Genomic DNA, 15,488 nt, shown 5'->3' with positions numbered 1-15,488 from the left:
GCTCAGAATGAGTCTGTGATGATTTAAAAAGGCTGTGACATTAAAAAATCCGGGAAAATTCCTCAGCGAAGACAACCAGAAGTAAACAGGATTAATGAAACAAAAGTGAATGAAGCTAAATGCAACTCCAGACATGTTTTTGATGAGGGAACAATGTTAAAACAAGTCAAAAAAGTACATTTTGCATAATATGTGTCCTTTTCACTGGATTAGGGCATGTCTTTAAGTGTATTCATTGGGGTTTAATTATCAGACAAATATGAAACTACTCAAATCCTCTTCCCGTCTTAAACACCATGTTGCTCCCGTGTCACTTCCGTGTCGCTCCAGTCTCTCCTGTGTCGCTCTTGTGTGGCTCCCATGTGGCTCCAGAGTCTCTCCTGTGTCGCTATAGAGTCTCTCCTGTGTCGCTCTTGTGTGGCTCCCATGTGGCTCCAGAGTCTCTCCTGTGTCGCTCCAGAGTCTCTCCTGTGTCGCTCCAGAGTCTCTGCCGTGTCGCTCCAGAGTCTCTCCCGTGTCGCTCCTGTGTCGCTCCCATGTGGCTCCAGAGTCTCTCCTGTGTTGCTCCTGTGTCGCTCCCATGTGGCTCCAGAGTCTCTCCTGTGTCGCTCTTGTGTGGCTCCCATGTGGCTCCAGAGTCTCTCCTGTGTCACTCCAGAGTCTCTCCTGTGTCGCTCCAGAGTCTCTCCCGTGTCGCTCCTGTGTCGCTCCCATGTGGCTCCAGAGTCTCTCCTGTGTCGCTCCCATGTGGCTCCAGAGTCTCTCCTCTGTCGCTCCTGTGTCGCTCCTGTGTCGCTCCTGTGTCGCTCCAGAGTCTCTCCTGTGTCACTCCAGTGTCGCTCCTCTGTCGCTCCTCTGTCGCTCCTGTGTCGCTCCTGTGTCGCTCCTGTGTCGCTTCAGAGTTGCTCCTGTGTCGCTCCCGTGTCGCTCTTGTGTCGCTCCAGAGTCGCTCCTGTGTCGCTCCTGTGTCGCTCCAGAGTCTCTCCTGTGTCGCTCTTGTGTCGCTCCCGTGTCGCTCCAACGTCTCTCCTGTGTCGCTCCAGAGTCTCTCCTGTGTCGCTCTTGTGTCGCTCCCGTGTCGCTCCAGAGTCTCTCCTGTGTCGCTCCCGTGTCGCTCTTGTGTCGCTCTTCTGTCTCTCTTGTGTCGCTCTTCTGTCGCTCTTGTGTCGCTCCCGTGTCGCTCCAGAGTCTCTCCTGTGTCGCTCCAGAGTCTCTCCTGTGTCGCTCTTGTGTTGCTCCCGTGTCGCTCCAGAGTCTCTCCAGTGTCGCTCCAGTGTCGCTCCAGTGTCGCTCCAGTGTCGCTCCAGTGTCGCTCCAGTGTCGCTCCAGAGTCTCTCCTGTGTCGCTCTCGTGTCGCTCTCGTGTCGCTCCCGTGTCGCTCCCGTGTCGCTCTTGTGTCGCTCTTGTGTCGCTCCCGTGTCGCTCTTGTGTCGCTCTTGTGTCGCTCCCGTGTCGCTCCCGTGTCGCTCCCGTGTCGCTCCCGTGTCGCTCCTGTGTCGCTCCACAGTCTCTCCTGTGTCGCTCCAGTGTCGCTCCTCTGTCGCTCCTGTGTCGCTCCTCTGTCACTCCTCTGTCGCTCCTGTGTCGCTCCTGTGTCGCTCCCGTGTCGCTCCTGTGTCGCTCCCGTGTCGCTCCAGAGTCTCTCCTGTGTCGCTCTTGTGTCGCTCGCGTGTCGCTCCAGAGTCTCTCCTGTGTCGCTCCAGTGTCGCTCCAGTGTCGCTCCAGTGTCGCTCCTGTGTCGCTCTTGTGTTGCTCCTGTGTCGCTCCAGAGTCTCTCCTGTGTCGCTCCCGTGTCACTCTTGTGTCGCTCTTCTGTCTCTCTTGTGTCGCTCTTCTGTCGCTCTTGTGTCGCTCCAGTGTCGCTCCAGAGTCTCTCCTGTGTCGCTCCTGTGTCGCTCCAGAGTCGCTCCTGTGTCGCTCCTGTGTCGCTCCAGAGTCTCTCCTGTGTCGCCCCCGTGTCGCTCTTGTGTCGCTCTTCTGTCTCTCGTGTCGCTCTTCTGTCGCTCTTGTGTCGCTCCAGTGTCGCTCCAGAGTCTCTCCTGTGTCGCTCCTGTGTCGCTCCAGAGTCTCTCCTGTGTCGCTCCTGTGTCGCTCCAGAGTCTCTCCTGTGTCGCCCCCGTGTCGCTCTTGTGTCGCTCTTCTGTCTCTCGTGTCGCTCTTCTGTCGCTCTTGTGTCGCTCCAGTGTCGCTCCAGAGTCTCTCCTGTGTCGCTCCTGTGTCGCTCCAGAGTCTCTCCTGTGTCGCTCCAGAGTCGCTCCTGTGTCGCTCCTGTGTCGCTCCAGAGTCGCTCCTGTGTCGCTCCAGTGTCGTGATTTAAAAAGGCTGTGACATTAAAAAATCCGGCTCCAGAGTCTCTCCTGTGTCGCTCTTGTGTCGCTCTTCTGTCTCTCGTGTCGCTCTTCTGTCGCTCTTGTGTCGCTCCAGTGTCGCTCCAGAGTCTCTCCTGTGTCGATCCAGAGTCTCTCCTGTGTCGCTCCTGTGTCGCTCCAGAGTCGCTCCTGTGTCGCTCCAGTGTCGCTCCAGTGTCGCTCCAGAGCCTCTCCTGTGTCGCTCCTGTGTCGCTCCAGAGTCGCTCCTGTGTCGCTCCAGAGTCTCTCCTGTGTCGCTCCTGTGTCGCTCCAGAGTCGCTCCTGTGTCGCTCCAGTGTCGCTCCAGAGTCGCTCCTGTGTCGCTCCTGTGTCGCTCCAGAGTCGCTCCTGTGTCGCTCCTGTGTCGCTCCAGATTCGCTCCTGTGTCGCTCCAGTGTCGCTCCAGAGTCGCTCCAGAGTCGCTCCAGAGTCGCTCCAGAGTCGCTCCAGAGTCGCTCCTGTGTCGCTCCTGTGTCGCTCCAGTGTCGCTCCAGAGTCGCTCCTGTGTCGCTCCTGTGTCGCTCCTGTGTCGCTCCAGTGTCGCTCCTGTGTCGCTCCAGAGTCGCTCCAGTGTCGCTCCAGTGTCGCTCCTGTGTCGCTCCTGTGTCGCTCCAGTGTCGCTCCTGTGTCGCTCCAGTGTCGCTCCAGTGTCGCTCCTGTGTCGCTCCTGTGTCGCTCCAGTGTCGCTCCTGTGTCGCTCCAGTGTCGCTCCTGTGTCGCTCCAGTGTCGCTCCAGTGTCGCTCCTGTGTCGCTCCTGTGTCGCTCCAGTGTCGCTCCTGTGTCGCTCCAGAGTCTCTCCTGTGTCGCTCCTGTGTCGCTCCAGAGTCGCTCCTGTGTCGCTCCTGTGTCGCTCCAGTGTCGCTCCTGTGTCGCTCCAGAGTCGCTCCTGTGTCGCTCCAGTGTCGCTCCAGTGTCGCTCCTGTGTCGCTCCTGTGTCGCTCCAGTGTCGCTCCTGTGTCGCTCCAGTGTCGCTCCAGTGTCGCTCCTGTGTCGCTCTTGTGTCACTCCAGTGTCGCTCCTGTGTCGCTCCAGAGTCTCTCCTGTGTCGCTCCTGTGTCGCTCCAGAGTCGCTCCTGTGTCGCTCTTGTGTCACTCCAGTGTCGCTCCTGTGTCGCTCCAGAGTCGCTCCTGTGTCGCTCTTGTGTCACTCCAGTGTCGCTCCTGTGTCGCTCCAGAGTCTCTCTTGTGTCGCTCCTGTGTCGCTCCTCTGTTGCTCTTGTGTGCGTCTTGGCTACACACATCACATTTTCTTCCCAAACACACTAGCGATCATGTATAATGCAGGAGTAGGACATGTCTTTTGACTACAGCTGCTCTTTTTACAAGCCCTCTCGCTCTCATCGATCATTCCTTCACCACATAAACTCTGCTAATTAAAGCTGCGGTGCCGACCTGCTGCCTTTAAATTGGCATTAATCTAATATTCACAAAGCAAGCCAAATGCACAGACAGCACGGACCTGGGCCCCATTAAAAGTTAGAGAATCAAGGAGTTTTTATTTAGGTTTGGGTTAATAATGAAAGTAGAAGAACCCAAAAGAGAGTTAGAAATTTCCCACGAGAACTATTTTTTTTCTAATTAGCCACAGCCGCAGCAAATACTGGCAAATCAATAAAGCCTTAAGTGTCTTGGTATGCTGTTTTGTATATTTTTTATTGTTATTTAAAATTGCACTTGGGAACTTTCTGGGGATCTTCGTCTGTGATGGAACCCTCCTGGACGACAGAGGGATTACACCCTCATTTTAAATCTATATCTCATTTATATTCTGTGGTTAAACCTAATTTCTCTATTTAAACTGCATCATGTTCCACTTCCCTTTCGCCTCCATTCCAAAACTCAATCTCTGTCTATTGTGAGAACATTTCCAGTCTTTTGACATCAGCACTTCTCACTTCTGCAATAGTGTTTGGTTGGAGCTGCTGGATGATTTGGTTTGGTGCATTGTTGACGTGGCGAGCCCTGTCTGAGTTTTTAGAGTTTGTTCCAGTTTGCTGACAGCTTGGAGTCTCTGCCTCGGTCTCAAACTTGGCTTGGTCCGGCCGTATCGACGGAGCTGTCTGCTGTAGTGATAAAGCCAAATCTAAATTCTGTTTAGAGCTGGTTCTCGTTGACAAGTCGAGACACAACGGAGCAGAAAGAAACTCCCCAGCGCAGCATCCATCCGATGTGAATCAATAGGCTTCCTCTGAGGGGCATTTCTATCTGAATATAGCACAGAAGACTAGTCATGGGTCTAATTAACACTTGGTTTGTCACTGGGCCTGTGACACGTGTGATCTGGGGGCGCTCTGGGGGGCCGGAACCACACGGCTGCACAAACCAATCAAACTTTACTGCTCGAAATAATTAAAGGTACACTTGGTGGTTTTCTGGTGGAGCGTCTGTCATAAATCGTGCTGCTTGACCTAAATGTTCTACAGTACGGCATAAACTATAGGCCATATGACATCGCAGGGGATAACTGTGATATAAATGATTTAACTTTCAGAGATCGAGGCTAAGAACTACAACTAAACCCAAGCACGACTTAAACTCTGACTGATGAGGTTCAGCAGAGGCTAATACTCTGAAAATGAAAGATAAAACATGAGGAGTGGGAGCAGAATTTAAAGATAGAGCTCTAAACTGATCTAATAATTCAAAACGTGCAAGTATAAATAATGTAAAAGCGTCCTCAAGCAACTTTAGGAATATTATTCATAATTTTAGGCCTGTAAACTTGTATTCAGGGCCGGCCCAAGCCTTCAGGGGGCCCTAAGCAAAAACATTTTTGGGGGCCCCTCACCACGTCATCAGAATCAGTTTTATTGCCATTGTTAGTAAACAATTCACATATGGGAACTTTCTTCAACGCAAACAAAGCACCAGAACTCCAGGGCATCCGTTTGCCAGTTGGTTTATTCTCAACACTTCACAAGCTCAAATATTGATAACTTAAATCCCACAATGCAACTTGGTATTCCGCTGACATCACCTCTACTCCCTGTACAAATAACACACGTCCCAGATATGTTTTTGGGCGTGTTTGTGGGCGTTAAGGGTCTACAGCCACATTAGCACATTAGTTTTAATGAATGAACAGGGGGGGCCTGGGGGCCCTCCCCCTGAAATTTTCAGACCTTTTTTGGGTCTTCTGGTGCATTTTAATGTGGTCCAGCCGGCTAAAGTAAGAGTAAAATGTTGAGGTTGTAATGCTATAAAATGAAGATGTGATGAAACTGTGCCAGGAGAAAATGACTAAAGCCAGTTATTAATACATTAGTGTACTTAATTACTCAATACAATATTGGCTATGAAAAATAATTATGGTCAAATTGATTCATTTTAACTGAAAATGTAAAACTAATAGTTATCCTTACTAATTTATCTTTTACAGCTCCCAACTGTTCCTTCTTGCCAAAGTGACAAAACAAGTTATATTAAATTAAACAAATGGCATAAGCATTGCTTGATTAACAATTAACACTGATAAAACAGTGCAAACATGTTATTCCCAGAGAATGAACAGAACGAGAACTGAAGGTCCAAACCTCGCTATAGTGAAGCGACTGTGTTTCTGCAACTTTGCCACATTTATATAAAAATATATAGTATTATTCTATAACAGACGTAATCATAATATGTCTGGTTATTTTTCACTATCAATTTATTATAATTTATAACAAATAGTCTAATGATGCTTTTTAAATAAATTGAAATGTTTTATTGCTCTATTAAAAGTGAATTACAATATAAATGTTTGTTCATCACACACTGGACTCTGTGTGAAACAATGCTGCGATGTGATTGGCTGATGCATAAACCTTTACGTTCCTCTTATTCCACTTTAAGAAGTCAAAGTAAAACAGACATCACGAGTCACGATTGATCTCACACATGGTGATGTGAGAGAGAGGGACGCAAACTCAAACCCGCTCATCTCTAACTGAGGCTGCTCAGGGGCCCGGGACAGGGGCCCCCAGGCCCCGGGACAGGGGCCCTGTGCAGGAGCCGCACACTGTTCACTCCAAAGTCTCACGTCAGAGGTTCTGGACGAGACGGCGCTCGTCTGGACCGGATCTCCGCCTCTTAGTGACCGGGGCACAGACGCCCCTCACCGGCCTCACCTGCAGCTCACACTACGGGGCTGGTGTAAATGTTAAGCTTATTATCTTTCATTCAGACATATTGTGCGCGGGGCAGAGCTCTCGTCGCCTCCAGCCTGAGCGAACTAACGTGACAGAATCGTGTTGTTTCAAACAGCAGCATTAACCGTCTCTTTGTAAGAGAAGTTCAATACCTGGAGAGTGTTGTTGAGTTTGCAGTTTCTTTACATCGTCAAGAAGTTTCTTCTTTCGTTTTTCGGCACCAGGAGATATATTCTTCTGGACATGAGGACCACGTTCTGTTGTGTTTATGTTTTGCTCTCGTTCTGCTCGCGACCAATCAGCACAGGTTTGGTGCCTTAGTTGCCAGATTGTCATTACAAATAAATGCGGTTTGTGCGTTATATGTTACCGCTGTGTGCGCTGCCGCGCCAGCAGCGCTACTACACTAGTGGCGCACGCTGCGCTTGCACTTCACATAAGACGGGTTGCCAGATTGGGGGCCCTATTAACGCCTCGGGGCCCTACGCGGCTGCTTAGTTCGCTTATAGGCTGGGCCGGCCCTGCTTGTATTCAATTACTTGTCAAATAAGTGAATACATTGGTTTTGTAGCGTCACTCAGCCGAACAAAACTGTTTTTACATTACATTATTGTTTATAATTGGGTGATGTTTTCTTTAATCAATTAAACTTTTAGAAAGGGGAAAGCAATTTTTATTTTTTGTCAACATTTCTCACTTGAATCTCTATTTTTTCATTAAAAAAAAACATAGATAAAAAATACATGAATAGAAATTACATAATATGTTAAAAAATCTCAAAATGTCTCATTCCACTTGTTGATATTTGAGAGGGTAATTTCCGGGATAATGTTCTGATTGATGAAACATTACGAGTGTTGCCATGGGAACAGTTGAACAGAAAATATTCTGCCTTTTAAATTAAGTTTTCAAAATGGCGTGTATGACCAGAACCATGTGAATAAACCCACTCTAAAGTTGATTCAATTGTGTTATATTTGGTTCTCTTTGAAATGTATTTGCTTTGACTTAAAGGTTGAATGGATGATTTTTTTGGCCCAAATCTGAGTCTTATTTCCTCGTGGTGTGGACTGCCGATTTGTCCTGCCACGTATCAATCATAAAACGCACCTATCGCTCACCTGCAGCCGCGTGTGGCACGTCCCCCGAGAGCAGCACGGTTCCGCGTGTCTAAGCGCATTGATCTATCATAATATAGTTCCCTCAGTGTACGGGGCAAAATGAAGACGGAAAAGTTGAATGTTCGAGTTGACTCATAAAAGACTGAAATCTACGGGAGACGGGAGATGCGATGCGATCCGTCGCGCAAATAAACAAAGGCACGTGTGTGTTGTATCAGTCCACACGGGGGAGTGGCATGCGCACTTCCGCCTGCGTGCTCAAATCGCCGAAAAAATCGTCCATTGTGCCTTTAAAGAAGACGTATTTTCCCCCAGATATTTATTGAACCATAATGCAAGTTAGCATTATTTGTTCATTATAAACAGCAATATTGGTCTAAAACAGCTTTATAATATGTTGCGTCCGAATATCCACTTAGCCCTAACTATAATGGACTAATCTGGTAATTGAATAATCATTAACTGTTCAGATTGTAAAACATGCCATTTTGTAGAACAAGGCAAAATAACATTATGTTCAGTCAACTGGATAAAATATTATTATAATTATTTTTATTTAACCAGGAAAGTCTGAGATGTAGCATCTCTTTGTCGGGGGAGGAGCCTATTGTACATGTTTTTAGTGGGCGGGGAAACCAGAGCACACAGAGGAAACCTACGCCCACAGGAAGAACATGCAAACTCCACACGGGAGTCGATCCCAGGACCACAAGACGTTTTGCCACTCCTCCAAGTAACTTCTTCATTTCAGAATGTTTTGTGGAAAATTCCAGGAATAATAACCTCACCATGGAGATTAAATAAAGTTTCAACTCCTCCACCTAAAAAAAATACACAGTGCAACTTCAGAGGTCCTATAGTTATTGTGCTTCAGATGTACAGATATATTGTAAAAGCAGCGGTGCATCTAATTATGAACTCTTTTTTTTCCTGTTTTAAAGAAATTAAAAATCAGGTACAGCTTCTTTCCGTAACATTTTTAAAACGTCAGCAATTTTGTTAATTATTGTGAAATTATAATAACTCATGATAATAATAATGATAATTGTGACATAATGTTCAATATGATGCCCCCTATGATGAGTAAAAGAACAAGGCCGTTTACGTCGCCCGGAGCCAGGCCTGGGATGGGTGCTCGATGGCGAGCGCCTGGTGGCCGGGTCTTACCTCACGGGGCCCGGCCGGGCACAGCCCGAAGGAGCGACGTGGGGCCGCCCTCCCGTGGGCCCACCACCCGCAGGAGGATCCATAAGGGGCCGGTGCAGAGAGATCTGGGCGGCAGTCGACGGAAGGGGCCTCGGCGACCAGATCTCCGGACACAGAGACTAACTCTGGGGACATGGAATGTCACCTCGCTGGGGGGGAAAGAGCCTGAGCTTGTGCGGGAGGTTGAGCGATACCGACTAGATATAGTCGGCCTCACCTCCACGCACAGTTTGGGCTCTGGAACCCATCTCCTCGAGAGGGGCTGGACGCTCCACTTCTCTGGTGTTGCCCGCGGGGAGAGGCGGCGGGCTGGTGTGGGCTTGCTGATAGCCCCTCAGCTCAGCCGCCACGTGTTGGAGTTTACCCCAGTGAACGAGAGGGTCGCGTCCCTCCGCCTTCGGGTGGGGGACAGGTCTCTCACTGTTGTGGCGGCCTACGGGCCGAACAGCAGTGCAGAGTACTTCTTGGAGTCCTTGGGAGGAGTACTGGACTATGCACCGACCGGGGACTCCGTTGTTCTACTGGGGGACTTCAACGCCCACGTGGGCAATGACAGTGACACCTGGGGAGGGGTGATCGGGAAGAACGGCTTCCCCGATTTGAACCCGAGCGGTGTTCAGTTATTGGACTTCTGTGCTAGCCACGGATTGTCCATAACGAACACCATGTTCAAGCACAAGGGTGTCCATCAGTGCACATGGCACCAGGACACCCTAGGCCGGAGGTCAATGATCGACTTTGTTGTCGTGTCATCTGACCTCCGGCCGCGTGTCTTGGACACTCGGGTGAAGAGAGGGGCAGAGTTGTCAACCGATCACCACCTGGTGGTGAGTTGGATCCGCTGGCGGAGGAGGAAGCCAGACAGACTTGGCAGACCCAAGCGCATTGTGAGGGTCTGTTGGGAACGCCTTGTGGAGCCCTCTGTCAGTAGGGTTTTCAACTCGCACCTCCGGGAGAGCTTCTCCCATGTCCTGGGGGAGGTTGGGGACAGTGAGTCGCCACCACAGACATTGTCTGACATCATCGACACCACAGACATTGTTGATTCATTTCTCCCTGTGGCCCTCAGAGGAAACTGTTGTTGTGATTTTGGGCCTTACAAAAATAAATTGATTTGATTTGATTTGAGTCCGAGTGGACCATGTTCTCCGCCTCCATTGTTGATGCGGCTGCTCGGAGCTGTGGTTGCAAGGTCTCCGGTGCCTGTCGTGGCGGCAACCCCCGAACCCGGTGGAACCCGAACCCCGAATCGGCAGGCCAAGCGAGTCACGGCCCGTGCTGTCGCAGAGACAAAAACCCGGGCCTGGGAGGAGTTCGGGGAGGCCATGGAAGAGGACTATCGGTCGGCACCAAAGAAATTCTGGCAAACCGTCCGGCGCCTCAGGAGGGGGAAGCAGTGCCTCACCAACACCGTTGACGGTGCGGGTGGAGGCCTGCTGACCTCGCCTGGGGATGTCGTCGGACGGTGGAAGGAATACTTTGAGGATCTCCTTAATCCCTCAGTCACGTCTTCCGAAGAGGAAGTAGAGACCGGGGACTCAGAGGCTGGCTCATCCATCACCCAAGCCGAAGTCACTGAGGTTGTTCGCAAACTCCTCGGTGGCAGGGCTCCGGGGGTCGATGAGATCCGCCCTGAGTACCTAAAGTATCTGGATGTTGTAGGACTGTCTTGGTTGACACGTCTCTGCAACATTGCGTGGCGGTCGGGGACCGTGCCTCTGGACTGGCAGACCGGGGTGGTGGTCCCTCTGTTTAAGAAGGGGGACCGGAGGGTGTGTTCCAACTACAGAGGGATCACACTCCTCAGCCTCCCGGGTAAGGTCTATTCCAAGGTACTGGAGAGGAGAATCCGACTGATTGTCAAACCTAGGATTCAGGAGGAGCAGAGTGGTTTTCGTCCCGGTCGTGGAACACTGGACCAGCTCTATACCCTCCATCGGGTGCTCGAGGGTTCATGGGAGTTTGCCCAACCAGTCCACATGTGCTTTGTGGATCTGGAGAAGGCTTTCGACCGTGTCCCTCGGGGTGTCCTTTGGGGGGTGCTCCGGGAGTACGGGGTCCGGGGCCCTTTGCTCAGGGCTGTCCGGTCCCTGTATGACCGGAGCAGGAGCTGTGTTCGCATTGCCGGCAGTAAGTCAGACCTGTTCCCAGTGCATGTTGGACTCCGCCAGGGCCGCCCTTTGTCACCGGTTCTGTTTATAGTTTTTATGGACAGAATTTTTAGGCGCAGTCAGGGGTCGGAGGGTGTCCGGTTTGGGGACCACAGGATCTCATCTCTGCTCAGACGATATTGTCCTGATGGCTCCATCAAACCCGGACCTGCAACATGCACTGGGACGGTTTGCAGCCGAGTGTGAAGCGGCTGGGATGAGAATCAGCACCTCCAAATCCGAGGCCATGGTTCTCGACCGGAAAAAGGTGGCTTGCCCTCTCCAGGTGGGTGGGGTGTCCTTGCCCCAAGTGGAGGAGTTCAAGTATCTCGGGGTCTTGTTCACGAGTGAGGGAAGGATGGAGCGTGAGATTGACAGGCGGATCGGTGCAGCGGCTGCAGTGATGCAGTCGCTGCATCGGACTGTTGTGGTAAAGAGGGAGCTGAGCCGAAAGGCAAAGCTCTCTATTTACCGGTCGGTCTACGTTCCTACCCTCACCTATGGTCATGAGCTTTGGGTGGTGACCGAAAGAACAAGATCGCGGATACAAGCGGTCGAAATGAGTTTCCACACGGGGGGAGCTCGGAGTAGAGCCGCTGCTCCTCCACGTCGAGAGGAGCCAGCTGAGGTGGCTCGGGCATCTGCTCCGGATGCCTCCTGGGCGCCTCCCTCGGGAGGTGTTTCAGGCATGTCCCACCGGGAAGAGGCCCCGGGGAAGACCCAGGACACGCTGGAGAGACTATGTCTCTCGGCTAGCCTGGGAACGCCTCGGGATCCCCCCGGAGGAGTTAGAGGAAGTGTCTGGGGAGAGGGGAGTCTGGGAGTCCCTGCTCAGACTGCTGCCCCCGCGATCCGGCCCCGGATAAGCGGCAGAAAATGGATGGATGGATGTTCAATATATTCTCATCCCGACTTGGAAATATTGCAAACCCTCCAATGTCCCACTAGACTAGAGAACATTTAGCCTCTAAAGAAACACACAGAGGCAAAATAAGGCAAACGATGCCTGGCACACTCTAGTTTCAGCTTCAGATAAATAAGTTAAATGCGTCTCACACACAGCTGAAGGCATGTTGCTAAATCTGACCTTTTTTGGCATTATTTTAGGACATTGCAGCTGTGTTTTTTTGCCTCGAACCCTTCTTCCCGGAGGCACCGAGCTCGCACACGATAACATGCGGGGCGTCTGGTGCTTACACAGACTCTGCAGTGCATCCTCCTGACCCACATGACTGCATACACCTGCTCTGGCCTCTCCCCGCCTCCTCTGTGGAAGTGCTGAGTCGTGCTGAGCGGAGTTAAGCTGATGAACGACCTCGGACGACACCGCACCCGCTGCACGCGCTCGCGATGAAGTGTCCAGAGGAATCAGACCCGACGTGTTCAAGAGGCAGAAAACAATCTTGTTACTGTCTTCGTAAAGCACAGGAGCGGTAGGAGTTAGTAAAGGTTATCGACCCCCGGGATAAATTTGGCCCATCTCCAGGTTTGAGCAGGAGGACTACCTTAGCTGGAGGATTTATTTTAGTTTAGCTGTAGTTCAAAAACAGTGGATTTGACCTTTTGTGCAAGTGTCAGGTTGAATGGAGTCGAGGACCATTTTGATGTGAAGTAATGGCTAGTCCCTCATTTACTCTGCACTTCGTTTAATTATTCATGTAGATATTTACTTTTAACTTTATAACACAATAACTAACAAAAATAAATAACCGAAGAAATGAAAGAACACAAAAAAATGAAAGGAAATCCACCGATTAACATGGAAAAAATACAAAATGAATAGAACAAACAACTGAACAATTTCATGTACTTACGCTTATTCATAAAAGTGAGTTAAGTGCCTTACCCAGGGAAACGACAACATCTTTGTGTCAGTGGAAAGATTACCACAAAAGCAAACAATACGAGAAGAGTCTAAGAGTTATGTTTTAGACTTTGAATATTATGCAAAATGTACTCGAAAATGTTGAACACACCATTAAACCGTCAAAAACACGCCCCGAGTTCATTCACACACGTATGAATATTCCTGCATTACTGTCTACACTTCCAAACTCAAGATGCTCTGTTCCACCCTGTGATGTCAGTAGGTGGTAGTTTTGAAATGAACAGCCACAATTTAACTGCTTCAATCGAGAATACGCTAAAATAATTAAAATAATATTGTTCTAGTTTGAGCTTTCGTTGAGCTGAGTTTGGCACGGAAATTCTATATCTGCACCGTGTCCTGCTGCTTAAAGCACTTTGAACCTGTCTGAATGAAACAATACACAACTCCAAGTGTGCGTTTGAGGAGGAAACTACAGCAAAATTGGAGAAATAGAGAGTAAAAAAGACTCTTTAATAGATTCTGTTCAAAGGGCACATTTTTAGGAAGAAATATGAACTGCTAAACTAAAACAAGAACATTTGTGGAGGTCTAGATTTGTATAATTAATAAGACAGGACATTTTGTTGTTTGTGGAGGAAATTGAGTTGCTTTACATTTAACAAAAACACAGATAAGATAATTATATTTACCATTACGGAATTTTCAACTAAATTTTTAAGTGACCGTATCCTGGTTGAACAATTTTTTTAGGTTTATAATTTTACTTTCTGGTTGTAAATAATGCCATCACAGTAAGAAATCCCATAACTTTGGGATGTCTCTTTAGAGTGAGGTCATTATTTTTAATGCTCAACTGCCATTTTCATCATATTTCTCAGCTTTTCTTTCATAATCTACCACTTGATTGGAGCAAAACTAGCATGTATATTTACAACAGGTATTAATCATCCCACCTAATAAAGTCAAAATTATAAAATCCTAAAAAACTACCACCATTCAAACGCGTTCGATTCAACTGTGATTAATCATGAGTCCTAAATAGAAACCAATGAAACTGGAGAGTCTTGCGGCTGTCAGACTGTCAGTCCAGAAGCCTGTGGTTTTGAATAAGGACCAGTCCCCACAGAGAGGTCTCCGAGGAGCAGATTACTGTGGTATCCTGGGGCGCATCACTGATCTGACAAATCACGACTCAACTAATGTCTCACCAAATTATCTCAGCTGTCAAACGCACATGGACAACTTTATATATTGGGCCTGAGATTAATTAACCATGTGCATGAAACCATCTTAATATTATGGACATTTAAATGTTCAGAGGTGGGTAGTACTCAGTTACATTTACTTCTACTTTGAAGAAATTGTACTTTTTACTCACTGACTTCACTACATTTAAGAGCAGGTATCTGTATGGTACTTTTTACTCTATTACATTTTTAGCTCATTCATGGTGACATTCTGCTTAAGGGCCTGGCCACACTGCAGGCCACAGCGTTTATGAGCATAAATCCGGGGACGGCTCCAGCAGAACGTCTCTGTGTTCAGAACTGACTCTGTGTTTTCAATGGGAAAGCTGATCAAACTTGTCTCTGTGCATACAGACATGAAACAGGTCCATGCTGAAAATATTTAAAATTAATTGAGTGTCTGTGCAGCTGAGCATGACAAACGTGAGGTTTTCTAAAGTACATTTAAAAGCACAGATTAAATCTGGGCTCCTTCAAACGATCTATAAGTGTCTCAGGAAAGTGTGGTGCAGGTGGTTATTGCAAAAATAAAACAAAAATGTATTTAGACTTCGCATAAGGCGTCAAAGAGAGCCTGGATTCTATTTTCTGAAATCAACACGCCTTGAGAGCCTATAATGGCTAATTAATGGCTAAAAAAATTGTTATTGAAACTTTTGACCAAAGATCAGTACAATTCTTTATCAAAATCACCACATTTAAGGCTTTAACAGTTATTACAAACTGAAACTAAATCAACTTTTTAGTATACAGTTTACTCTTGAAGTACATTCCCAAAAAATGGGTACTTTTTACCCACATGTATCTGTAATTTTTCTTCAGTAAGTAAGTTCCTCCACTGTCCAACTGTCAGTACTTACGATGAACCCCGGAGCGCAGATGCAGGCCCCTGACACTCCATCGCAGTCGGCCCCGTTGTCACAGGAACACAGTTGTCTGCAGCTCTCCCCAAAGTAACCGGAGGGACAAGTCTCGTTACAGAAGAGGCCCGTCCATCCCGCCGCACACAGACACTCTCCAGACAGAGGGTGGCAGCTAGAGAGGCAGAGAGGAAGAGAAGCAGAGAGACACAGAGGCAGAGAGGCAAAGAGGAAGAGAGACAGAGAGGCAGAGAAGCAAGAGGAAGAGAGGCAGAAAGGCAGAACAGCAGAAAGGCAAGAGGCAGAGAGGAAAGAGGCAGAGAGTTAGGACAAGACTGGGAACAAAGAATCTCTACTTGAGTTAAATGAGGGCTGGAGTCGATCAGAGTCATTTTTGGTCGACTAAAGACACGTCCTTTGCATCTTAGTCGCCTCAAAGGCAGAGAGGCGGTGCTAGAAGAGCTAAAGATACTAAGATTACACACAGACAAACTGCACATTTCTCTTCTCTCTTCTGCTGTTGTCCGTATCAATCTTTCGCAACAAAATCATTGTTATAATTATCAATAAATAATTATAATTTATTGCAATCAG

General features: G+C 48.6%; 2 protein-coding genes across 3 annotated transcripts in view; both read right to left on the bottom strand.

Annotated features, from left to right (window-relative positions):
* The window catches only part of LOC140381215 (multiple epidermal growth factor-like domains protein 11), a 156,792-nt gene that overhangs the window by 27,793 nt on the left and 113,511 nt on the right, over positions 1–15,488 (bottom strand). For both annotated transcript variants that reach the window (XM_072465242.1, XM_072465243.1), the window contains exon 10: positions 14,895–15,069. In XM_072465242.1, the coding sequence (XP_072321343.1) occupies positions 14,895–15,069 (175 nt within the window). The remainder of the gene's footprint in view (positions 1–14,894; positions 15,070–15,488) is intronic.
* The window catches only part of dapk2a (death-associated protein kinase 2a), a 216,914-nt gene that overhangs the window by 89,186 nt on the left and 112,240 nt on the right, over positions 1–15,488 (bottom strand). The window lies entirely within an intron of this gene.

This window comes from Eucyclogobius newberryi, unplaced genomic scaffold (assembly GCF_026437365.1).
Source record: "Eucyclogobius newberryi isolate DKJ021-1_F unplaced genomic scaffold, fEucNew1.0.hap1 SCAF_5, whole genome shotgun sequence".
NCBI classification, from domain to species: Eukaryota; Metazoa; Chordata; class Actinopteri; order Gobiiformes; family Gobiidae; genus Eucyclogobius; species Eucyclogobius newberryi.
This window is presented reverse-complemented; position numbering and strand designations above follow the sequence as displayed.